Source organism: Sus scrofa, chromosome 3, assembly GCF_054392235.1.
Source record: "Sus scrofa isolate SSC_HxYL_T2T_F1_AM1 chromosome 3, Sscrofa_HxYL_maternal_Yorkshire_Landrace_v2.0, whole genome shotgun sequence".
NCBI classification, from domain to species: domain Eukaryota; kingdom Metazoa; phylum Chordata; class Mammalia; order Artiodactyla; family Suidae; genus Sus; species Sus scrofa.
Window position 1 is genome coordinate 26,678,418 of NC_139385.1, and position 26,153 is coordinate 26,704,570.

General features: G+C 43.3%; 1 protein-coding gene across 8 annotated transcripts in view; it reads right to left on the bottom strand.

Moving 5' to 3' along the window:
- The window catches only part of LOC110258212 (uncharacterized), a 201,276-nt gene that overhangs the window by 62,930 nt on the left and 112,193 nt on the right, over window positions 1-26,153 (bottom strand). For 4 of the 8 annotated variants that reach the window (XM_085017282.1, XM_085017281.1, XM_085017280.1 and 1 more), the window contains exons 1-10: window positions 15,755-15,897; window positions 13,636-13,723; window positions 6,412-6,482; window positions 5,851-5,947; window positions 4,245-4,315; window positions 3,749-3,773; window positions 2,989-3,059; window positions 2,382-2,478; window positions 776-846; window positions 280-304 (exon numbers count right to left, since the gene is read on the bottom strand). In XM_085017282.1, the coding sequence (XP_084873408.1) occupies window positions 280-304; window positions 776-846; window positions 2,382-2,478; window positions 2,989-3,059; window positions 3,749-3,773; window positions 4,245-4,315; window positions 5,851-5,947; window positions 6,412-6,482; window positions 13,636-13,723; window positions 15,755-15,757 (619 nt within the window). In that variant the 5' untranslated portion in view covers window positions 15,758-15,897. Of the gene's footprint in view, window positions 1-279; window positions 305-775; window positions 847-2,381; window positions 2,479-2,988; window positions 3,060-3,748; window positions 3,774-4,244; window positions 4,316-5,850; window positions 5,948-6,411; window positions 6,483-13,635; window positions 13,724-14,194; window positions 14,237-15,754; window positions 15,898-26,153 lie in introns of those variants that run through there. The other 4 variants (XM_085017279.1, XM_085017278.1, XM_085017276.1 and 1 more) reach the window with 2 other exon arrangements.

Sequence of the window (26,153 nt, forward strand, 5' to 3'; positions counted from 1 at the left end):
TGCCTTTGGAATGGATGGGCAGTGAGAGCCTGCTGTGTAGCCCTGGGGAGCTATGTCCAGTCACTTATGATGGAGCATGATAATGTGCGAAAATAGAACGTGTGCATGTATGTGTAACCGGGTCACCATGCCCTACGGCCGGAAGAAAGGGGAAAAAAACAAGACCTGCCCTGGGGAAACAACAATTAAAAACAAATAAATAAACCCAGCAAGACTGCGCCACCTGCCTCACCTTCTAAGGGGCCCCTCCCCCCAGATGAGTGCTTCCAGCATACATACGTGTTTTGTTCACCATGAAGGCCACCTGCAATGACAAGAGGAGAAAGTGCCATGAGGATCAGACCACAAGGCCACCTATTTGCACAGGTCTTTCCTTCACTTGGTGACAGCAGAAACCCCGATGCACAACAGCGGTGGAGTCCAGAGAACCCAGCAAAGGCAGAGCAAAGCCTCCTCGGGGAGAAAGGCAAGAACTTGTCCTAGACGACGGGATGTCCAAGGCCATGTCAGTTGGAGATGACAGAACTCTTTCCCTCGAGGAAAAGATGCTTCTGGAGAAGGAGCTCTGTCCTCTGCAGGTTGGGACAGGTGTTGTTATCGCATTGCCCTGCGGAAGCAGGCATCGGGAGTTGGCAACAGACGCGCCTGACATGGAGTCCCAACCCTCGGAACCGTCCACATGGTCTGGAACGTGCAGGCTCAGGCTGTCATAACTTAATGTCCACGAAGGGGAAATAGAGCAACACTGCGAGCTCAGACTAAAAACCCAACTTACCCGCGGAGCGAATGGAGGCCGTCCCGCCACCCTCACCGCAGGCACGTCATCCAGCACTATCTCGGGGAGATCTGGAGGCACACAGAGGAACTGTCAGGACACTGGGCGTGACGCTCAGGAATCCCGCTGGGAGTTTTTCCTGATGAGGACGATGTGGGGAGCCAGTGAATGGATGTGCGTGGCTGGTAAGTGCGCACTGAGCTGCTGCTGGGCCAGCCCCTTTGGTGCAGGAAGGAACGCAAAGGAGAAGGGCAGGCAAGACAGGAAACCAGAGCTGTGGTTTTCTAGCAAAGGGGACCCTCATCGATGGGCAATGACACGCAAGTGCAAGCTCTCTTGGGAGCGTAGGGACCCAGACATCTCCTGCCCGTCTGAAATGTCTGCTAAATGGCCAGGGTCTGCTGGACTTCTTCCCAGATCATCTGCGCCCCAAGAGTCACCGTTGTTTTTACTGCACTCGCTGCATCTTCCCTAAGACATTGCCGTTGATTAAAACTTTCAACTGTCCTGGAGGGCTAATTTCGATTCCAGGAAAGCATACCGGTAACTGTATTTGCCACCCTACTTGTCGCAAAGAAAATCAAGTACAGACGACGTGACGCTACGGAAACCCTACCCTCAAAAACAGCCACGTTCAGTCACATCCTGCTTGTTCTCCCCCGTCTCCCTGTGCCACATGAGGCGTGCATGTCCCCTGAGTGAAAGGCTACCCACACTCATAGGAGCCTTACAACGAGTTGGGACAGTTCGTCACGGAGAGACGCAAAGACTCAGCACTGACTCCTCCTCGCCCAGCGCTGCAGACGCTTCTGTACCCTGGTGCTGGACACCAGGCTGACGATGGGGTTTCACGCCGAGCTCTTATGTGCAACAGCCCCCGGGTGTGTGCCACCTAGGGTGGTCAGTTGGAAGCCTTGACGTGACACCATCCAACACGAGAAAACACACCCCTGAGCCCGATCTCTTTTGGCCAAGTTGAAGCAAAGACACCAGCGCCGACCGCCCACCTTCTAGAGATGGGCAGGTGTTACAGGACCTCTGGAGTCCCTGCTACACCCAACCATGGACGGGGGACAGGGGCCCTCGCCCCTCAGGGCTCCATGACTGAGGACTCCCTGCTGAGGGAGAGGCACAGGTCAGGGGTCCAGAGCAACCCCATGGGGAACCCGGCCTGGGTCCCCCTTTGGCTTTTCCACGTAGGAGGTCAAGGGCTTGGGCCACCTGGCTCGGCACCCTCTCCACCTGAGCAACGGGGACATTGAGCCAACTTGGGAGCAGCGGGGGTCAAGGGAGAATGCATGAACGCAGAGAAGCTCTGCAGAGGGGGTGGCCTTTGTCCTCCACGAAGCTGACGCGTCTCTCTGCGGCGGAAACAGGCAAGAGGTTCTGGGGAACCACACGCTCACACCACACGTGCTCACGTGTGGACCTCGCTTCCCGGGCCTCCTATCTTGCCACAAAGCACCATCTACAGGGCAGACTTGTGTCCAGGGCGTGTACACCTTGGGCATCACTATGGCTGGGAATGAGCTGGGAGCAACCCTCTTTCCCAAAAGGAACCCCGGATCTGGTGCCTCCCCAACCAATGCCAGCAAGGAAGACCCACCTTCTTCGTCATCGTCGTCGTCACCCCGATGGTTCGTCACTGGAGTGTCGACCTCCAAACTCATCCCGTCTTTGTCAGTGTCCTCCTCATCCAGCACCTAGAGAAAAGCACATTCTTAGTGACAGCATCTAAGCCTCCCGCGCTCTACAGACTCAAAGGTTTTTCATTGTCTGTCTGTCCACAGAAAACCCAAATGTAAAATTCCTTTAGTCCCAGGTCCCAAAGGAAAAACACAGAGGTCATCTTGGAGAAAGCCTTCGAATTTTCCTGGAAAAACTCTTACGTGCACTCTGACCCACAGCTGCCAAAGTCTCCTTCAAGGAGGGCGAGTCTCTGCTACTAACCATGCTCCCGACCACACTTACACATACAAAACTACTGCTGTCCGCTTTTAAAGGTCCTTTTTTAAATCAGTCATTCACTGGGACAGACAATCAGTCAACAGTCACCCAACCCAGGAAAACCCTAAGTATCCACGGATTTGGACTTTCAGAGTTGAATTTGATTGAAAAGCTAGGGAATGAAGCCATATATATATACATATATATATACATATATTTTTTTTTTTTGCTTTTTCTTTTTCCTCAGAGAAGTGAAAAGCCCTTACCTTGGTGGAAGGTGGAACAACTTTCTGAGCACTGATGCCGGACACCTTCCGCCTCGGGTACTCGGGGTCATCTGGGAGGAGGGTCAGAGGAAGGCTCAGGATTTTGACACACTCAGAATCCTACCAGCCGTTTCCCATACACACCCCCCTAGTCCCTTGCACACAAACCTCCATCGACTAATGGTAACACGGCTTGTTCCTGGGACTACAGTACCTGGCCCCGTGACTTTACCTGTAAGTCACTTTCCATCAGCAAACCTGCTACCCTAACTCCAAGGACAAAACTGCAAACACTCCGGCCCTCCACACCAAAACCAGCAAGAATGTATCTGGCGTCTAACATGAGGCACAGATGAACCTTTCCACAGAAAAGAAAATCATGGACTTGGAGAAGAGACTTGTGGTTGCAAGGGGGAGGGGGGAGGGGGAGGGGGAGGGACTGGGGCGGCTGGGGAGCTTGGGGTTAATAGATACAAACTCTTGCCTTTGGAATGGATGGGCAGTGAGAGCCTGCTGTGTAGCCCTGGGGAGCTATGTCCAGTCACTTATGATGGAGCATGATAATGTGCGAAAATAGAACGTGTGCATGTATGTGTAACCGGGTCACCATGCCCTACGGCCGGAAGAAAGGGGAAAAAAACAAGACCTGCCCTGGGGAAACAACAATTAAAAACAAATAAATAAACCCAGCAAGACTGCGCCACCTGCCTCACCTTCTAAGGGGCCCCTCCCCCCAGATGAGTGCTTCCAGCATACATACGTGTTTTGTTCACCATGAAGGCCACCTGCAATGACAAGAGGAGAAAGTGCCATGAGGATCAGACCACAAGGCCACCTATTTGCACAGGTCTTTCCTTCACTTGGTGACAGCAGAAACCCCGATGCACAACAGCGGTGGAGTCCAGAGAACCCAGCAAAGGCAGAGCAAAGCCTCCTCGGGGAGAAAGGCAAGAACTTGTCCTAGACGACGGGATGTCCAAGGCCATGTCAGTTGGAGATGACAGAACTCTTTCCCTCGAGGAAAAGATGCTTCTGGAGAAGGAGCTCTGTCCTCTGCAGGTTGGGACAGGTGTTGTTATCGCATTGCCCTGCGGAAGCAGGCTTCGGGAGTTGGCAACAGACGCGCCTGACATGGAGTCCCAACCCTCGGAACCGTCCACATGGTCTGGAACGTGCAGGCTCAGGCTGTCATAACTTAATGTCCACGAAGGGGAAATAGAGCAACACTGCGAGCTCAGACTAAAAACCCAACTTACCCGCGGAGCGAATGGAGGCCGTCCCGCCACCCTCACCGCAGGCACGTCATCCAGCACTATCTCGGGGAGATCTGGAGGCACACAGAGGAACTGTCAGGACACTGGGCGTGACGCTCAGGAATCCCGCTGGGAGTTTTTCCTGATGAGGACGACGTGGGGAGCCAGTGAATGGATGTGCGTGGCTGGTAAGTGCGCACTGAGCTGCTGCTGGGCCAGCCCCTTTGGTGCAGGAAGGAACGCAAAGGAGAAGGGCAGGCAAGACAGGAAACCAGAGCTGTGGTTTTCTAGCAAAGGGGACCCTCATCGATGGGCAATGACACGCAAGTGCAAGCTCTCTTGGGAGCGTAGGGACCCAGACATCTCCTGCCCGTCTGAAATGTCTGCTAAATGGCCAGGGTCTGCTGGACTTCTTCCCAGATCATCTGCGCCCCAAGAGTCACCGTTGTTTTTACTGCACTCGCTGCATCTTCCCTAAGACATTGCCGTTGATTAAAACTTTCAACTGTCCTGGAGGGCTAATTTCGATTCCAGGAAAGCATACCGGTAACTGTATTTGCCACCCTACTTGTCGCAAAGAAAATCAAGTACAGACGACGTGACGCTACGGAAACCCTACCCTCAAAAACAGCCACGTTCAGTCACATCCTGCTTGTTCTCCCCCGTCTCCCTGTGCCACATGAGGCGTGCATGTCCCCTGAGTGAAAGGCTACCCACACTCATAGGAGCCTTACAACGAGTTGGGACAGTTCGTCACGGAGAGACGCAAAGACTCAGCACTGACTCCTCCTCGCCCAGCGCTGCAGACGCTTCTGTACCCTGGTGCTGGACACCAGGCTGACGATGGGGTTTCACGCTGAGCTCTTATGTGCAACAGCCCCCGGGTGTGTGCCACCTAGGGTGGTCAGTTGGAAGCCTTGACGTGACACCATCCAACACGAGAAAACACACCCCTGAGCCCGATCTCTTTTGGCCAAGTTGAAGCAAAGACACCAGCGCCGACCGCCCACCTTCTAGAGATGGGCAGGTGTTACAGGACCTCTGGAGTCCCTGCTACACCCAACCATGGACGGGGGACAGGGGCCCTCGCCCCTCAGGGCTCCATGACTGAGGACTCCCTGCTGAGGGAGAGGCACAGGTCAGGGGTCCAGAGCAACCCCATGGGGAACCCGGCCTGGGTCCCCCTTTGGCTTTTCCACGTAGGAGGTCAAGGGCTTGGGCCACCTGGCTCGGCACCCTCTCCACCTGAGCAACGGGGACATTGAGCCAACTTGGGAGCAGCGGGGGTCAAGGGAGAATGCATGAACGCAGAGAAGCTCTGCAGAGGGGGTGGCCTTTGTCCTCCACGAAGCTGACGCGTCTCTCTGCGGCGGAAACAGGCAAGAGGTTCTGGGGAACCACACGCTCACACCACACGTGCTCACGTGTGGACCTCGCTTCCCGGGCCTCCTATCTTGCCACAAAGCACCATCTACAGGGCAGACTTGTGTCCAGGGCGTGTACACCTTGGGCATCACTATGGCTGGGAATGAGCTGGGAGCAACCCTCTTTCCCAAAAGGAACCCCGGATCTGGTGCCTCCCCAACCAATGCCAGCAAGGAAGACCCACCTTCTTCGTCATCGTCGTCGTCACCCCGATGGTTCGTCACTGGAGTGTCGACCTCCAAACTCATCCCGTCTTTGTCAGTGTCCTCCTCATCCAGCATCTAGAGAAAAGCACATTCTTAGTGACAGCATCTAAGCCTCCCGTGCTCTACAGACTCAAAGGTTTTTCATTGTCTGTCTGTCCACAGAAAACCCAAATGTAAAATTCCTTTAGTCCCAGGTCCCAAAGGAAAAACACAGAGGTCATCTTGGAGAAAGCCTTCGAATTTTCCTGGAAAAACTCTTACGTGCACTCTGACCCACAGCTGCCAAAGTCTCCTTCAAGGAGGGCGAGTCTCTGCTACTAACCATGCTTCCAACCACACCTGCACATTCTATCTGCTCTTGTCACTTTTTAAATGTCCTTTTGAATCAGTCGTCCATTGGGACATTTAGTTAACATTCATATACCACAGAAAATTTTACTTATCCCCTGATTTGAACTTTGTAGACTTTCAGAGTTGAATTCGTTTAAAAATGTCAAACTGAGGTTACGTTTTTTCTCAGATAAATAAATCACACTAACGTTTGAGGAGCTGTCAGACTCTTCATTTCGTCCAATGGTGGGCTGCTTGTCCATGGCTTCCTCAGGGTCATCTATGTGGACAACGATTCGGGTCAGGATTTTGACACACCAAGACTCCTACTAGCCATTTCACATACAGACACACCTTGTGCCCTTCTGACAAACCTCCATCATCTCAGGGTAATATGGATTTTTCTTGGGACTAGAGTACCTGGCCTCACGACTTCACCTGGAAATCACTTTCCATCAGCAAACCTGTCATTCTACTTCCAAGGACAAAACTGGAATCCATCTGGCCCTCCCCACTAAAACCAGCAAGAATGTGCCACCTTTCCCACCTTCTAAGGATTTCCTCCCCAAATAAGTGATTCTAGAAGATATACATTTTTCTTTCAAGAACAGATAGAAAAAGGAAAGCAGATTACATTAGAAAGGAACTAGAAAATATCAGGAGGAGCTCAAGAACAATTAGAAAATTCGTTTGCAGAGATGCAAACTGAGTTAAAGGCACTAAAGACCAGAATGAACAATGCAGGGGGGAGTTCCCGTCGTGGCCCAGTGGTTAACGAACCCGACTAGGAACCATGAGGTTGTGGGTTCGATCCCTGGCCTTGCTCAGTGGGTTAACAATCCGGCGTTGCTGTGAGCTGTGGTGTAGGTTGCAGCCACAGCTTGGATACAGCGTTGCTGTGGCTCTGGCGTAGGCTGGTGGCTACAGCTCCGATTCGACCCTAGCCTGGGAACCTCCATATGCTGCGAGAGTAGCCCAAGAAAATGGCAAAAAGACAATAAATAAATAAATAAATAAATAATGCAGGGGGATGAATTAGGGACTTGGAAGATAAAATAATGGAAATGACCCAATCAGGACAGCATACGGAAAACCAAATGAAACAACAGGAAAACAATATAAGAGATCTATGGGGTAAAACAATCAATCTACGCATAAGAGGAATTCCAGAAGAAGAGAGAGAAAAGGGGATTGAAACTATGTTCAAAGTAATCATGTCTGAAAACTTTCCAAATCTAAAGGCAACAGACAGGACGCACCAAGGGCCCCAAACAAGGTGAACCCAAACAGACCCACACCAAGACACATTACAATAAAGATGGCAAAATTAAAAGAAGAAGAGAGAATTCTAAAGGCAGCAAGAGAAACACAAAGCTTGAATTATAAGGGAATGCCCATAAGGCTATCAGATGATTTCAATTCAGAAACTCTACAGGCCAGAAGAGAGTGGCAAGATATAGTCGAAGTTCTACAAGGGAAAAATCTGCAGGCTTGATACTGTGCCCAGCAAAAATACCCTTTAAAAGAGAAGGAGAAATAAGGAATTTCTCCAACAAACAAAAGGTAGAAGAGTACAGCAACACTAAACCCATTCTAAAAGACACACTGAAACGGCTTCTCCAAATAAAAACAAAGAAAAACAAAATGCTGGAAATCACAATTGGAACACAATCACTTCAATAATCCAGTACACAGATCTAAAAAGAAGAAGAAGAAAAAAAAACTACTGAAAAAGAGACAATCCACACAAGGACAAGCAAAAGGAGAAACATGAAGATGTTAAAAAGGAATTCAAAATTACAAAATGCAAGCAAGGAAAGTAAGACTATCTAGGCTCTTTTTTATTATAATGTGTGGGAGCCTATCTGACTACCAGGCTCGTGCTAGCAGATAGAGGAATGGGCTAACAGACCCGAAAAATAGGGCAACTGCAATGCAGAACCAAACATTACATTCACAAAAACTAAAAAGAAAGGGACCCAAGCATAAATAGAAATCATACAACCAAAAAAAGGAACAAAGGACAAACACAGACTCAATTGGAAAACGAGGTTTAAAGTGGCAATAAATGCATATGTATCAATAATTGCCTTAAATGTCCATGGACCAAATGCCCCAATCAAAAGGCAGAGAGTGCTTGACCGAATACAAAAGCAAGAGCCTACAATGTGCTAGCTACAAGAGACTCACCTTAGGGCAAAGGACACATAGATGGAAAGTGAGGGGATGGCAAAAGCTATTTCATGCCAATGAACAAGACAGGAAAGCAGGAGTTGCAGTACTCCTATTGGACAAAGCAGACTTTAAAAAGACGGCCATGTAGAAAGACAAAGGAGGACAGTATTTAATGATAAAATAGTGTCACTCAAGAAGAGGATATTATCATCATCAATATATATGCCCCTCATAGAGGAGCACCCATGCACACCCAAATGCTAAGAGCCATAAAAGGAGAAATCGATGGGAATACACTAATAGTAGGAGACATTAACACACCACTCACATCAATGGACAGACCCTCTAGACAGAAAATCGATAGGGCAACAGAGATCCTAAACAACACAATAAAAAAGTTAGATGCCACTGACATTTTCAGTATATTACATCCAAAAAAAAAAAAAAAGCAGAATTAGATACATTCTTTTCAAGGGTACACGGCACATTCTCAAGGACTGACACGTTCAGGGGCACAAAACTAACCTCAACATATTTAAGAGGATAGAAATCATTTCAAGTATCACAATGGCATGAAACTAGCAATCAACCACAGAGAAAGAAATCAGAAAAAAACTGACTACATGGCGACTCAACAACATGCTACTAAAAACTCTACATGTCAAGGAGGAAATCCAAAAGGTAATTAGAAAAATACCTCAGGACAACTGATACTGAAGACACAACCACTCCAAATCTATGGGATGCTGCAAAAGCAGTGCTTAGAGGGAAAGGCATAGTGATACAGGCCTTCCTCAAAAAAGAAGAAAAACCTCACGTCAACAACTTTACCCACCACCTAAATGAACTAGAAAAAGAAGAACAAAACCTAAAGCCAAAAGAAGGAAGGAAATCATAAAGACCTGAGAGGAAATCCATAAAGGAGAGATTGAAAAATTCAACAGAAAACTATCACTAAAACCAAGAACTGGTTCTTTGACAAGGTAACAAAATTGAAAAACCTCTGGCCAGACTCACCAAGGCGAGGAGAACAAAAACCCAAATAAACAAAATAAGAAAAGAAAAAGGAGAAATCTTAATGGATATTGCAGAAATACAAAAAATAAAAAGAGAGAGAGAGGACTCTGAATATTTAGATGGCAACAAATTTGAAAACCTAGAAGAAATGGACACCCTTCTAGAGACTTACATCCCACCAAAAACTGCATCAAGAAGAAACAGAGCAACTGACCAGGCCAATCACTTCAAATGAAACTGAGTATGTCATAAAAACACTCCCTACAAACAAAAGTCCAGGACCAGATGGCTTCACAGCTGAATTCTACCAATCATACAAAGAAGAATTTATACCTATCCTTCGTTAAATTTTCCAAAACGGTGAAAAAGAAACAACACTCCCAAAGACATTCTGTGAAGCCACCCTCACCCTAATACCTAAACCAAAGATACTACCAAAACAGAAAATGATAGGCCAGTATCTGCGATGAACATAGATGCAAGCATTCTCAACAAAATTTTAGCCAACCGAATCCAACAACCTATAAAACAGATCATACACCACGACCAAGTGCGATTCATCCCAGGTGCACAAGGATGGTTCACCAGACACAAATCAATCAATGGCATACACCACGTTAACAAAAGAAAAGTCAAAAACCTCATGATCATCTCAATAGATGTAGAAAAAGCCTTTGAAAAAGTGCAACATCCATTCAGGATAAAACCTCTTACCCAAGTGGGTACAGAGGGAACTTACCTTAACATAATCAAAGCCATTTATGACACGCCCACAGCAAATATCATACTCCATGGAGAAAAGCTGAAAGCCAGCCTACTAAAATCTGGACCAAGACAAGGATGCCCACTCTCCTGACTTTTATCCAACATACTTATTGGAAGTCCTAGCCACAGCGATCAGACAAACAAAAGGAATAAACGGTGTCCAGACTGGAAGAGGGGAGGTAAAATTGTCACGCTATGCAGATGACATGATACTAAATATCAAAAACCCTAAGGACTCCACACAAAATCTCCTTGACCTAATCAACAAATTCCGCAGTGTAGCAGGGCACAAAACTAACGCTCAGCAATCAGTTGCCTTTCTGTACACTAGAAATGAAGTACCAGAAAAGGACTGCAAAAATACAATACCTTTTCAAATCACCCCCATGAAAAGTAAATACCTGGGAATAAACCTGAGCAAGGAGGCAAAAGACTTGTATGTTGGGAACGATAAAACATTAATCGAGGAAATTAGAGAGGATTCAAAGAAATGGAAAGATATTCCATGCTCCAGGGTTGGATAAATGGATATGGTAAAAACGGCCATCCTACCCAAAGAAATCTACAGAGTCAATGCAATCACTATCAAATTACCCATGACATTTTTCACCACACTAGAACCAACAATCCAAACATTTATAAGGACCCATAAAAGAGCCAGAATTGCCAAAGCAATCCTGAGGAACAGAAACCAAGCAGGAGACTTTGGGCAATATTCCAAAGCTATGGAAATCAAGACAGTGTGGTCCTGGTACCAAAACAGACACATAGCCCCATGGACCAGAATACACAACCTAGAAATAAACCCAGACACCTACGGTCAATTAATCTTCAACAAAGGAGGCAAGAATGTAAAAGTTCGGGTAAAAGATGGTCTCTTCAGCAAGTGGTGCTGGGAAAACGGGACAGCCGCATGAATATCAGTGAAACCCTGACACCTTGCAGAAAAATAAACCCAAAAGGGCTTAAAGACTTAAATGTAAGGCAAGACACCATCAAAATCCTAGAGGAGAACGCAGGCAAATCAGTCTCTGACATCAACCTTACAAATGTTTTCTTACATCAGACTGTAAGGGAAAAGAATTAAAAGCAAAAATAAACCAATGGGTCGGTCCCAATGGGTCTTAATCAAACTGACAAGCTTTGGCACAGCAATGGAAACCATAAAAAAAAAAAAAAAGACAACCTATGGAATGGGAGAAAATCGTTTTGAATGATGCAGCTGGCAAGGGCTTAACCTCTAAATTATGCAAAAACACATAGACAACTCGACAGCCAAAAAACCAACAACCCATTTGAAAAATGGGTAAAAGAACTAAGAATAGACATTTACCCAAGGAAGATATACAGATGGCCAACAGGCACATGGGAAAATGCTCAACATCACTAATTATTAGAGAAAGGCAAATCAAAGGTACTATGAAGGAGCACCTCACACCGGTCAGAATGGCCATCATTTACAAGTCAACCAATAACAAGTGCTGGAGAGGGTGTGGAGAAGAGGGGACCTGCCTCCACTGTTGGTGGGAATGTAAATTGGTACAACCGCCATGGAAAACACTCCGCAGGTACCTCAGAAAACTATATACAGAACTAGCATGTGACCCAGCAATCCCACTCGTGGGCATATATCCAGACAAGACTTTCCTTGAAATAGACACATGCACCCATTATGTTCACCGCAGCCCTATTCACACTAGCCGAGACATGGAAACAACCTGAACGTCCACCAACAAATGGATGGATTCAGAAGACGTGGCATGTATACACAACAGAATACAACTCAACCATAGAAAGAACAAAATAATGCCATTTTCAGCAACGTGGATGGAACTAGAGACCCTCCTACTAAGTGAACTAAGTCAGAAAGAGAGACAAACACCAGACGACATCACTTATATCTAGAATCTAACATACAGCACAAATGAACCTTCCCACAGAAAAGAATCTCATGGACTTGGAGAAAAGACATGCGGTAGCAGAGGGGAAGGGGGAGGGAGTAGGATGGCCTGGGAATCTGGGGTTAAGTGATGCAAACTATTCCATCTGGAGTGGATAAGCAATGAGATCCTGCTGCATAGCAGAGGGAACACCATATAGTCACTAACAATGGAACATGGTGGAGGATACTGTGAGAAAAAGGATGTGTTTATGTGTGTGCCTGGGTCACTTTGCCCTACAGTAGAAATGGACAGAACACTGCAAATCAACTCTAATGGAAAAAAGAAAAATCATTTTTAAAAAGTTTAAACTTCACTTGAAGGCTGATTGCCATTGTAGGGAAAAGTATGCTAATAAATGGATTCACAAACCACTGGTCTTACAGAAAATCAGCTGTAGAAGATTTGGCTATACTGAAATCCTACATTAAAAATCAGCTGCTGGGAGTTCCCGTCGTGGTGCAGTGGTTAACAAATCCGACTAGGAACCATGAGGTTGCGGGTTCGGTCCCTGCCCTTGCTCAGTGGGTTAAGGATCCGGCGTTGCCGTGAACTGTGGTGTAGGTCGCAGACGCGGCTCGGATCCCGCATTGCTGTGGCTCTGGCGTAGGCCGGTGGCTACAGCTCCGATTCAACCCCTAGCCTGGGAACCTCCATATGCCGCGGGAGCGGCCCAAGAAATAGCAACAACAACTAAGACAAAAAAAAGACAAAAGACAAAAAAAAAAAAAATCAGCTGCTATCAATCACATCATAGTTTTGTCTCAAAGGGTTCCTTTTCTACGCAAAGTGTGCACGACCTACATTGTCTCATGGGGGCCTCAGCCCTCTCAGAATCTGTGAGCTGAGGAGGAGCCATTCCCACCAAGGTCTGTGCCAACGTGACTGTAAAGTCCACCCAGAGCTGCCTGGGTTCTGTGACCACTATATGCCACCTTATAACAATGGGCAGGTCTGTGACCTCTGGAGACCCTGGTACTGCCAGGCATGGACAGGGAGCAGAGACCCCCCCCCCAAACCCACTTCTTTCCCCATGACTGATGTTCCCCTGGCTGAGGGACAGGTACTGGTCTTGGGTCCAGATGACCCTCACCTGGTTCCCATTTTGGCTTCTCCACTCAGGGGGTCGAGAGCTTGGGCCAGCTGTCTCGGCACCATCTCTGCCTGAGCATCGGGAATGGTAAGCCAACTGGGAACAGCTGTGGTGAAGGATGCAGGTGTGACAGGAGAGGTGATGTGCAAAGGTGATGGGATTTTTCCTAAAGAAAGGTGGTGGGTGTACTGTCTGTGTAAGCAGGAAATACATCCTGAAGAACCACGCATCACACACGTGCAGATCCACAATCACACCACCTAGGCTCACACCTAGACACCCACATGCCCAGAGACCCAATGATGTAGTGTCTTCCAGGACCATAGTACTTGGCACTGCTCCTCACTAGGCAACAGGCACTTGCTCTACAGACCCAGCCCTCATTCCCACCAGGAACCCGGAATCTGGCGGCTCTCCCATCAAAGCCAGCAAGAGAGCCCCACCTTTTTCTCCTTCACCCTGATTGTTCATCGGTGGAGTGTCCCTCTCATAATATATATGAATTTTCTTGACAATGTTCTGTCTCTGCAACTAGAGAAAAAACAAAAATAAGGACAGTGTGAGGATCTAAGCTTCCTGTGCTCTGAGCTCACAGGCCTTCTGTTCCCTCTTTGTCCTCAGAAAACTAACTGGGAAACTGTCCTTGAGTCGACGGTCCCCAAAGGAACCTGAGAAGACATCAGCGGGAAAGGATCTAGCTTTTCCTGGAAGACTTCTCAGGTCCAATTTGAAACAGGTATCATAAAAGTTTCCTCCTTCAAGGAGGAAAATATTCTGCTGGGGAAAGGGCCTGCTCTTAGGACAGTAGTTATTTGATGCTAACATTGGGGGAAAGATTTATTGAATCAGGTCTCTGTTGTAGTTGATTTTCCCTCAACATGCCCAACCAAGGAAACTGTATACATCAGCTATAACGTATATGGTCTGAATTTTATAACTGCCTTTGACTGAAAAAAGAAATGAAGCTGCATTTTCATCTGAGATAAAGAAAGAGGAGCTCACCTCAATGTCGGGAAGAGCCTCTTCTTCTACCTCAATGGCGAGCTAGAGGGACACAGAGGAATTATTGGGACACTGACCATGATGCTGAGGAATCACTCAGGGAGTTGTTCTTGGTGAGGATATGGGGAGGGAGTGTACAGGTGTGAGAGGATAATACGTGTGGACTGAGTTGCTGCAGGTTCAGCCCCTTTAGTGGAGGAAGGAAAGCGAAGGAGGAGAGCAGGAAAGACATGAAAACAGACCTTCAGTTTTCTAGCTAAGGGGAACCTAATCAATGGGAAAAGCCACTCCAAAGCAAGCTGTGTTTCAATCATAGAGACCCAGATGCCTCCTGCTGGTCTGAAATTTCTGCTAAATAGACATTGTCTTCTTCTTGTCAAATCATCTGCTCCCAAAAAGCCACATTGTAGTGACTGTATTTATCATGTCTTCCATAAGTTTTTGTAGTTAATTAAAGAGTTTAAATTTCATGGAGGGCTGACTTCTATTCCAGGAAAAGTATACTATATAAATATATTCACAAACTCTTTCTCCTAAAGAAAAGAAAATACTGAATATGTGACATTACAAAAATCCTGCCAGTAACTGTGGTCACTATAAATCACATCACTATTTTTCTCCCAGTTTCACTGTCTACGAAATGTGTGCAAGTCCCCTGATTGAAAGGCTGTCCACTGTCATAGTGTAGGAAAGTACATCATGGAGAGAAACAGTGTGAGCACCGACTCTCCCCAGCTGTGCAGGAGGTTTGTACAACAGTGCTAGACACGAGGCTAAGAATGAGGTGATGAGGTTTCACTCTAAGCTTTTATTTGCGCCGTCCCCTGGGTTTGTGCTATATAGGGTCATCAATTGTAAGCCCTATAGTGACCCCAGCCAATACAAAATAATACCCCTGATTCTTTTCTGTTTTGGTCACTTTTAAGCAAACACTCCAGAAATTATTCAGGCAGCCATGCTGGGGGTAGTGTGTGAACACGAGGTGGATGAGTAAGTATGTGGGTGACTAATAAGCATGGACCCTCATGATATTGGCCGACCTCTCTGGTGGACTGAGGATGGCAAAGGAGAGGTCCACTGAAGAATGGAGAAAGGGAGCCTTAAGTTGGCTAGCTAAAGCCAACCTCATCAATACAACATAGGAAATTTGGAAAAAGGTGAATTAAAAAAGCATGCTTTGGGGAGTTCCTGCTGTGAGTCATTCAGGGGGTTAAGGATCCCATGTTGTCTCTGTGAGGATCCAGGTTCAATACCTAGCCTCCTTCAGAGGTTAAGGATACAGCATTACTGCATGATGCAGTAAAGTGTGCAGATGTGGTTTTGATCCCGTGTTGCCATGGCTGGGGTACATCTCTGAGGCAATCTGTAACCCAGGAACTTCCATATGCCATGCAGTGGCAGTAAAAAACAAAACTAAACCAAACAATCATGCTATTTTCAAGGACAGAGTCCAATGATTCCTCCGGCCTATTTTAAAACCCATCCCAATTCCCAATACTTCTTGAAATGTACCAAGACCATTTTATCTCCAACATATTTACATACCCTGCTACTACTCACCATCTATTCTGCTTGATATTTTAACTTCTTTTCGTGTGATTACATATACATAATATTTATCCTTTGAATAATTTTTAAGTATACAGCTCCATAGCATTTTTCACTTCCACACTGTTTTGAACCCATCAATACTGCCCACACCCACACCTTTGTCATCATAATCAACAAGATATCTACACCCATTAGGTCACAATTCATCTTCATCTTGCCTCCAGGCCTTGGTGATTTCTACTTCTGCTGTATGAATTTGCCTATACAAGTGGAATTACATGATATTTGTCTTGCTGTGCCTGCTTTATTTCACTAACCACAATATATTTTTGTATTATTCGGTCCACTTATACTCTAGTATATTTCAAAGCTTTAACTCCACTCTATGGTTTAAGAGTATTCCATTCTGAGTATCTTTCACACTTTATTTTTCCAGTCATCTCATTCATCATCACATTATTCACAGCCTTTTGGGTACAGCCCATTTTTGACTCTTGGGAGAAATACTCCAGGGAGCATTAGGGTATAGATCTGTCTGCAGTATAATGGTGACAAGTAATATTGTGCATTTGTCAAATAGCAGAGTTTTTGTAAGAGAACCAAGTATGAATCTTAATGCAAACTATGGACTTTTCATTAATAAAAATGTATCCATATTGTTTTTCTAATTGTAATAAAGGTACCACCAGCATGTTATATGTTATCAATGGCTAAAACTGGAGCGATAGGACAGAGGAACTTTCTGTGTTGTCTGCACAACTTCTTTGTCAATATAATCCAGTTCTAAACAATGTACAATAATTGAAAGAAATCTGAAAACATATTTTCACTGATGGAGGCACATTAGCTAATGTCCAAAAACCAGCTAGCATCTACACCCTAGCTAGAGATCAACTTCACTCTTAAACATCAACCAGCTGTTGAGATTTCAATGTATTTTTATTTCCACAGTGATAACAGTACCAACTGATTAAACAGGACTCAACTTGGACGCACACATACAAAAAAGACATCACATAATTTTTCATAGTACGTTCTTAAATAGAGGACACTAAAGAAAAATTATTTTTGCAGGAACTTAATGAGAAAATCTAAACAGTACATTCAACTGACTCAATTGTAGGGTGCACCTACTTGTGGTGCAGGAGTGTACGTTTTTGCGTCAACCAGAGTTTCATCCTTGTGACCTCGGAGGCTGGCTACTTTTAATCTGGAAGCAGGATCCTACAAAATGTATTACCACAGAGAGAACTGTTGACAACTTGCTGTCAGAAAATAGGGAAATTAGTACTCATTAATTCCATTTAATCATTTGGTCCCCTGGCTCACCAGCTGCCCAAAAGAGCTTCCTGGATCAAAACAGTCATAGAAGATTGAGCAGTTTAAAACAACTAATAGACAGGATTTACGAACAAATACCTTTGTTTAACTGAGACCTTCTAGAAACACAGGAAAGCACAGTGATTGTGCCTAATGGTCTGGTTCAAACACATTTAGAAGAATCATGAACTTGGGAAAGGGTTGTAGATCCCTAGGTGCCTCAATGCCCTGTCCTAAGATGTAGAAATGGTAATCTGGCCAACTTTTAGTATTACGTCATGAGGACCACTTCAGGCAGTACGGGTAACATTTTAGAAAATTGAAGGATGGGTGCTCCATCAATGCTCCGTATGTGTTCAGCCTTGAGTGATGGCAAGAGTAAGCTAGACATTCAGTGGTGGTTGAAACCAGAGAGGGTAAATGGATGCCTCAGGTCAGGAAGGGTGGAAGCTTATGCCCCAGCATCTTCATGGGAATGATGCTTCGCAGCTCATGGACAGCATCTATTTTCACCTCCTCTGATACCCAGTCCAGTTGAAGGGGAGGAAGTGCAAACAGGGGTTATAACCCACAGAGTACAGTGGGGGACACTTACATCTAGAGGGATGAAGTGACTTTCCAAGAGTCACAACAATGTTCAGTGACAGATATGTGGCAGGAATGGACCTGGTTTCCTGAGGACAGAAATCCTTGCCCAGGGTTCTGAGATCATGCCCTGGACACCTGAATCAGGAGCTCCCCTCAGTCTCTCTCAACCCCTCCTGCCCCATGGTTTCTGTGGGTGAGTTCTGATGTCCCAGAGGAACTGCCTGATCTTAGAGAAAAGCCCACACCCTCACTCTGCCTTTGATCCCCATCTTTTTCCCCCTGATCCACAATATAAACATTTCTCCCAAACAAAGCCCCTCTGAAGGACCTAGGGATTCTAACTGCTCTTGTTCTCCCAGAATCTTCTTCCTGTCCGCTGTCTTTGTCCAGAGGAGCTTCCCAATGACCACTTGACCCAGAGCTCAGAACATTCTAAACCAAACTCCACATGATGGCTTTGCCAAGGACCAGCTTCCTTTCAATGGACCAACCCCGGGCGTAGAGGCAAGTAAGTCTGGGGTGCTCAGAGTCTCACCAATAATTGATTTGAGTACCCCTCTGAGCAGCCTGTATGAAGGGCTGCCTAAGGATGGGCAGGGCTCAAGTCCTCACCAAAATTCTGCTCTATCGACACCTCATCCATCTCTAGATGCTTGGAGAAGAAGGCAACAGTGTCCCACATCCATTTGAAAGCCACATTCATGCTCAAGAGGCAGGCAACCCCACCCAGATTGCTCCTTGAGGATCCCCAGACTGAACCTCGTTCCATCAGTGACCACATGTTCATTCCACTCAGTGATCACACTGTTCCTTTTCATCAAACACCTGGAAAAACCCAAAGAGCCCGTGATCCTGTCCACATCAACCCATGGAAATCCCGCCAGTAAATCCCAGTTTCCTTGCTTTATAACACTCTAATAGACCCCCAATATTTGGTTTCAATTTTAACAGCTACATTCAGAATTCCATGTTCCCCCTGGAATGTCCATTCCTGGGGAGGCATCCAGTTTCACCTGCTTCAGTGGGAGCAGTGTGGGTGCATTCCCTTTGTCTTTTCTCTGGTCTAGAGAGTACAAAGTTGGCATTAGGAAATAATACGGTGAACATATGTCCTATATAATATAATTTGCTGGCTGTGAGAGGTCTTGGTCTCAGTTTTAAATCTAAAAATTTTTATACTGTGTGATATTGTATAAACTATTTAATGCCTTTATGCATGAGCATTTTATAAATAAAATTGAATTAACCATGCCACTTATTTTCATACATGTTCTGAGGAATACATGATGCTTTTGTATGAATGCTAATTACACTTCCAGTGCATATTAGGTGCTCAACACATGACCTCTCTACCTAGTAGGTGTTGTAACAACAGTGACAATGGTAGCAACAGTAACACTCAAAAATCTCAAAAATATTTCTTATACTGTATTTTGATATTGTGTTTAGAGTTAATTCCTTGACTGACATATTTCAATTATGTGGCCTTCATATGTAATATGGTTGGTTGAAGTCTTTAACATCTTTATGGAACATTCCATAGAAAATGTTGAATGTAATGAGAACTTTTTTTCCCTTCTTGACTAGCAAACACTATGCTTTTTCTCAGACAGTCTGTGAGTTTGTCCTTTACCCTTTTTATAAGATGTAAAATCAGAACAAATCTTTATAAGAAACAGAACATCTACATAAAATAATTCACTATTGCATAGCACTTTATTCTCTTTTGTGGTCATGGTCCACTGTAGTAATTTTAAGAGAATTCAATATGGTAGGAGGCAATAAGAATACAGGAAGTGCATCTCAGGGCATATAAAAAACTTTATGACTTTCTTAAGTAGAAATATAACTTTCCAAAGTAGAAATTCACAAAATAACTCGATCAAATTGATAGAAAAAACTGCATTTATCTTACCAGAATAAAGAAAATCAAATGATAGTATTTTATTTAATTACCTACCTAACTTACCTAATATATTTAGTTTATATACATATGTATGTATGTGTGTGTATATATAGATATATATAGATTTGAAGCTATATCTTGATAAAGAAGATTTATTTATTTTTAATTATTATTTTCTTTAGAACCACACTCATGGCATATGGACGTTCCCAGGCTAGGGGTTGAAATTAGGGTTACAGCTACTGGCCTGCTTCGCAGCAACAGCAACATGGAATCCAAGCCATGTCTGTGACCTACACCACAGTTCATGGTAATGCCAGATCCCTGACCCACTGAGCAAGGCCAGGGATTCAACCCACATCCTCATGGATACTATTCAGATTCATTTCCCACTGTACCATGACAGGAACTCCCAAAGGTCACTTATTAGAGTGTTTTGCATAGAGTTGCATGATCAATATCTGATCACCCTCCCTTGATAAACGGTGGTCTCTCTAACAGCTGGAAGGTCTATTCAATAGAAAAGAGGTAATATCAGCAAAAAATGTGGCCAGAGCTTTAGATGATAAATTATAATTGCATCAAATGAATAAAATACCTAGGAGTAAATTTAGCAAAGAAAAGTAAGAGATCTTTATACTGTAAACTGTAAGACAATAATGAAAGAAATTGAGAAAGTTAAAAAGTAATTAATAGATATTCTGTGCTCATGGATTAAGTGCAAATATTGTTAAAACACCCATGTTACCCAGAGCAATATACAGATTCAATGAAATCCCTATCAAAATTCCAATGGTATTTTTTCATAGAAATAGAGCAAACAATCCTATAATGTGTACAGAACCAAAAACAACCCAAATAGCTAAGATGGTCTTGAGAAAGATAAAAGAAGCTGAATGCTTCATGCTCTTTGACTTAAAATTATATTACAAAGCTAAAGCAATCAAAACAATATAGTATTGACATAAAAACAGAGAGAGATTAATGGAATAGAAGAGAAAACCCTCAAATAAATCCACATATCAATGATCAATTAATTTATGGCAAAGGAGGAAAGAATATAACACAAAAAGGATAGTCTCACAAATAATTATGTTGGGGAAAATGGACACATGCACAAGTGAACCTAGACCTCTTTCTTATGTCATACTCAAAAATCAATTCAAAATGGATGACATATTTAAACACAGATCCCAAATCATAAAATTCCTAAAAGAAAACATTGGAGGCACATTCTTTGACAAAGATCTTGGCAATGACTTTTTGGATTCAACAACTAAAGCAAATACAACAAAATTAAATAAGTGAGACTACCTCAAACTTAAAAGGTATGCATTGCAAAGGAAACAATCTAAAAAATGAAAACTCAATCTAAGGAATCAGAGAAAATACTTGTCAATCATATCTCTGACAAGGAAGGGGTTAACATCCAAACGATAGTTGAGTTAGTCTCCCTAAGCCTTGCCTTCAAAGGGCACTTTGTTCAGACACACTTGACAATCTAAGGAGTTACTTGCTATTCCAAGCCACAGAAATCCAGTACTTTCCACTTAGGACCTTCCAAAACAACCTGCAGAAGCAAAACCACCCTTATCTGCCATTTCTGGTGTTCCTGTTCCTGGAAACACTTTGGTGCTCTAGTCTATTTCAGTCACAGTTGTGTGAAGAAACAACAACCTATTTTAGGTATTTCAGGCAAAAATATATTTAATGTAGAGAATTGGTACTTAACAAAAGCATCAGAAGCCATGGGTGAAAGTCACTAGATTCTTCTGTGTTATTTTTTCAGTTGTGACCTAAATAACCAGAAAGTTCCTCTTAACGACACATCATAAAGTGACTAGAAATCTCCAATGAGTATTAAGACTTTCCTAACTATTTCTATAGTTATGAGAGAATAACTTTCTGTTCCTAAAATATGTGGTTACAGGGATCATCAGAAGGGGAGGAAATAAGTCCATGAAATAAAAGGAAAAAAGAAGAGTAAAAAACCTCAACAGAGATTCACAGATGTCCACCTCAGGGTTATAATACCAAGTGACATGTAAAATACAAGAAAGACTGTTGTGCTTTGCTTCAGATTTTTATAAATGACTCAATGTGAAAGATACTTTAGTTGTCACTGGGAATGTTACAGCAAACTAGCAAACATTACCCTCCTCCTTCCACATTTTAAAGTCCATTGAGGAATACAGATAAGGAATCAGAGTCACAACCTAAGGTCTTACCTGTATGGCTGGTGAAAATATGGGACCAAAATATTAGTTAGTAAGTTCAATTTTAAATTTAATTCTTAAGACCATCAAATTGCTATGTTTTAGTTTTTGATTTTCCTAATATAACTCTAGATTGTAAGGAATGACTAGTTTCAAAAAAGGCTAGGTGCACAGACTGATACAATTTTATCAGGACTGTGTCATTTGCTCTCCATCTTTTCATTCTGTTTTCTGGTGTTAGCTCCTTTTTATAACATTTTCCTTAGCATTTTGGTAAAAAAGTCACAAAGTATTTTGACTGCCCATCCATGGACCTGATGCCTTTTCTTGGGACAATCACTGACTTCAGGGAGATAAGGGGATCTTTAAGGATAGCCTGGCAAATACCCTTATACTCTGGAGTGGGAAATCACTTTGGTGTTAACAGATCCCCCAGAATCATGTGGGGTTGGGGGAAGGCAAAGTTCACAAATGGGAAAATAGATATTTCCCACAGGAGGGAATGGAAAAGGGAAACTGGGAAGACAAACCAAAAGATGTCAATTGGAATCTTTCATCTTTAAGACTGGCTTTTTAAAGTGTGAAAAAGAAAAATGTCATGAGTAATTTGATAGGGATTGCATTGAATCTGTATTTGGGTAGTATGGCCAATTTCACAATATTAATCTGCATTTGGGTAGTATGGCCAATTTTACAATATTAATTTTTCCAACCCAGGAGCATGGAGTATCTTTCCATTTCTTTACATCTTCTTTAAACAATTCAAAAATGTATATACAACCACAAAAGACCCAGAATTGCCAAAGCAATCCTGAGAAACAAAAACCAAGCAGGAGGCATAACTCTCCCAGACCTCAAGCAATATTACAAAGCCAAAGTCATCAAGACAGTGTGGTACTGGTATCAAAACAGACAGACAGACAGACCAATGGAAGAGAAGAGAGAACCCAGAAATAAACCCCAACACCTATGGTCAATTATCCTTTGACAAAAGAGGCAAGCACATAAAATGGGAAAAAGACAGTCTAGTCAGCAAGAATTGCTGGGAAAGCTGAACAGCTACATCCAAATCAATTAAACTAGAACACACCCTCACACCCTGCACAAAAATAAACTCAAAATGGCTGAAAGACTTAAATAGAAGACAAGACACCATCAAACTCCTGAAAGAGAATATAGGCAAAACATTCTCTGATGTCAGCCTTACAAATGTTTTCTCAGGTCAGTCTCCCAAAGCAACAGAAATAAAAGCAAAAATAAACCAGTGGGACCTAAGCAAACTGACAAGCTTTTTCACAGCAAATGAAACCAAATAGAAAACAAAAAAACAATTTATGGAAAGGGAGAAAATAGTTTCAAATGATGCAGTGGACAAGGGCTTAATCTCTAAAATATACAAATGACTTATACAACTCAACAGCAAAAAAACCAACAACCCAATGGAAAAATGGGCAAAAGACCTGAATAGACATTTTGCCAAGGAAGATGTACAGATGGACAACAAGCACATGCAAAAATGCTCAACACCCCTGATTATAAGAAAAATGCAAATCAAAACTACCATGAGATGCCACCTCACACCATTCAGAATGGCCATCATTAAGAAATCCACAAATAAAAAGTGCTGGAGGGGTTGTGGAGAAAAGGTAACCCTCCTGCACTGTTGGTGGGAATGTAAGCTGGTACAATCACTAAGGAGAACAGTATGAAGGTATCTTAGAAAAGTATACCTAGAACTACCATATGATCCAGCCATCCTACTCTTGAGCATATGTCCAGACAAAACTTTCCTTAAAAAAGACACATGCACCCACATGTTCATTGCAGCTCTATTCACAATAGCCAAGACATGGAAACAACCCAAATACCCATTAACAGGTGATTGGATTAGGAAAATGTGATATATATATACACAATACAATACTACTCAGCCATAAAAAAGAATGAAATAATGTCATTTGCAGCAACATGGATGGAACTAGAGACTCATACTGAGTGAAGTAAGTTAGAAAGAGAAAGACAAATACCATATGATATCACTTATATCTGGTATCTAATATACAGCACAAATGAACATTTCAACAGAAAAGAAAATCATGGTCTTGGAGAATAGACTTGTGGTTGCCAAGGGGGAGGGAAGTGGTATGGATTGGGAGCTTGGGGTTAATGGATGCAAACTATTGCTTTTGGAGTGGATTAGCAATGAGATCCTGTTGTGTAGCACTGAGAACTATGTCTAGATACTTATGATGGAGCATAATAATGGGAGAAAAAATACATATACAAGTATTTGTAACTGGGTCCCCATGCTGTACAGTGAAAAAAAATTGTGTTGGGGAAATAATTTTTGAAAATGTGATGAACAAAATAAAGAGCTTGCTGTTAACATTGAGAACTATGTCTAGTCACTTATGACGGAGCATGATAATGAGAGAAAAAAGAATGTAAGCATGTATTGTAACTGGGTCACTACGCTGTACAGTAGGAAAAAAAATTGTAGTGAGGAAATAACAGTAAGAAAAAAATGTGATAAAAATAAAGTGTGAAAATGCTCAGCTGAATGAAATGTAAAGAGATATAAATCTGTTAATCTTTCAAATGTAAAGGGAAAGACAGACGGATAAAACAGTTCAGGCAGCGTGAATTTTATGAGTTAAGGCACAAAGTTACAAGACAAAATTTTGTAAAAAACATTGGTCTGCATTATGGCAAGGAGAGGAATCAAGATTAAAATATGCTCTGAGGGAGTTCCCATCGTGGTGCAGTGGTTAACAAATCCGACTAGGAACCATGAGGTTGTGGGTTTGATCCCTGCCCTTGCTCAGGGGGTTAAGGACCCAGTGTTGCCATGAGCTGTGGTGTAGGTCGCAGATGCGGCTCAGATCCTGTGTTGCTGTGGCTCTGGTGTAGGCTGGCAGCTACACCTCCGATTAGACCCCTAGCCTGGGAAACTCCATATGCCATGGGAGCGGCCCAAGAAATGGCAAAAAGACAAAAATAATAATAATAATAATATATATATATATACATATATATATGCTCTGAGAAGTGATGGGGCATTAGATCACCAGTCTGGAGAAATATAGATGGATTTGAGAGAGATTTAGTGGGAAATGATTTCTTCTCCAAACAACACAGACTCTAGCCACACTTACTATATCCTCCCCTCACTCTGACTTATGCATTTGGAATTTCTTTTACGTTACCCATAAAATAGTTATTTATGAGGCTTCCGTAACCACTTTATCTAATGCAGTAATTACCATCAAATTTTCTCTTTATTTTTCTTTATAGCTTTACAAAGAATTTATTGTATATTACATGTTTATTTGCTTATCTCTTTGTCAGTATTTCCTATATAATTTTGAAAGTAAGATTTAACCATGTTGCTTACTGCTAGGTCCCAGCTAGAATAGCACTGCTACACAGTGCTTAGAATAACAGTGTTTTAAATGCTGTAATCATAGGCTGCATCTCAAAAGACAAGGTATTAAGTGACACTGAGGGATGGTAACTAGTCATCACCAGTGAGTGATAAAATGCAGCATCACAACCTACATGGCTTCACTTCACCTTATGCCTAGAAGAGCTCTTTATGGTCATCAGCAGCAGACCCAGGATTTTCTTACATCTTGTCAACACAGCCTCATTCTGGTTCATGAGAAATTCTGATAGCCAAAGTCTGTGCAAGCCATCCACTGAAGTTGCTTTTAATCACTAGCATTCTCCGGGGAGAAGGTGAGTATGGAAGGAAGCTGGGGGTAGTTTGTGAGTAGGTCCTCTCTGCTCAGAGTACCAGTTGTTCCTTGGACAGAAGGCAGATGCAAAGATGACTCCAGCAACACTTCATCACAGCTCACAGGCTAGCACATAGTCAGGTGTAGCGGCTGGCATCTTGAAAATTATCTGAATGAAGTCCTTTGCCATTTTTTCTTATGGAAAATTGCTTTTGATAAGCTTTTTTAAATCCAGTACTTTTTCAGGAATGCCTCCCTCAAGTGTCAAAGGTAGCTGGCTATCATACTTAGCTCTCTTTCTTATTCCTAGCCTCTTAGGGACCTTCATTTTAATCCTTAACATTGCTGTTTCAGAGACAATTCATATTTATACTTTGGAAGTACTAGGAGCCAAGTACAGTCATACCAAAATATGGGTTTTCAAATTCTTGAGACTCTTTACTAAATGAAGAACAGATATTTTATCTTATATTTTTCAAGGAAGCTGCCTCTTTTCCTTCTTGCCTTCATCACTGTTTATGGTCAGAGCTTATTTCATAAGCTCTATGCCTTAACAATCATTTGATTTTTATCAGTGCATGTGAAAAACATTTTCTTTTAGCAAAAAAAAAACAAATTATCATGAATATTGTGACTTTTTA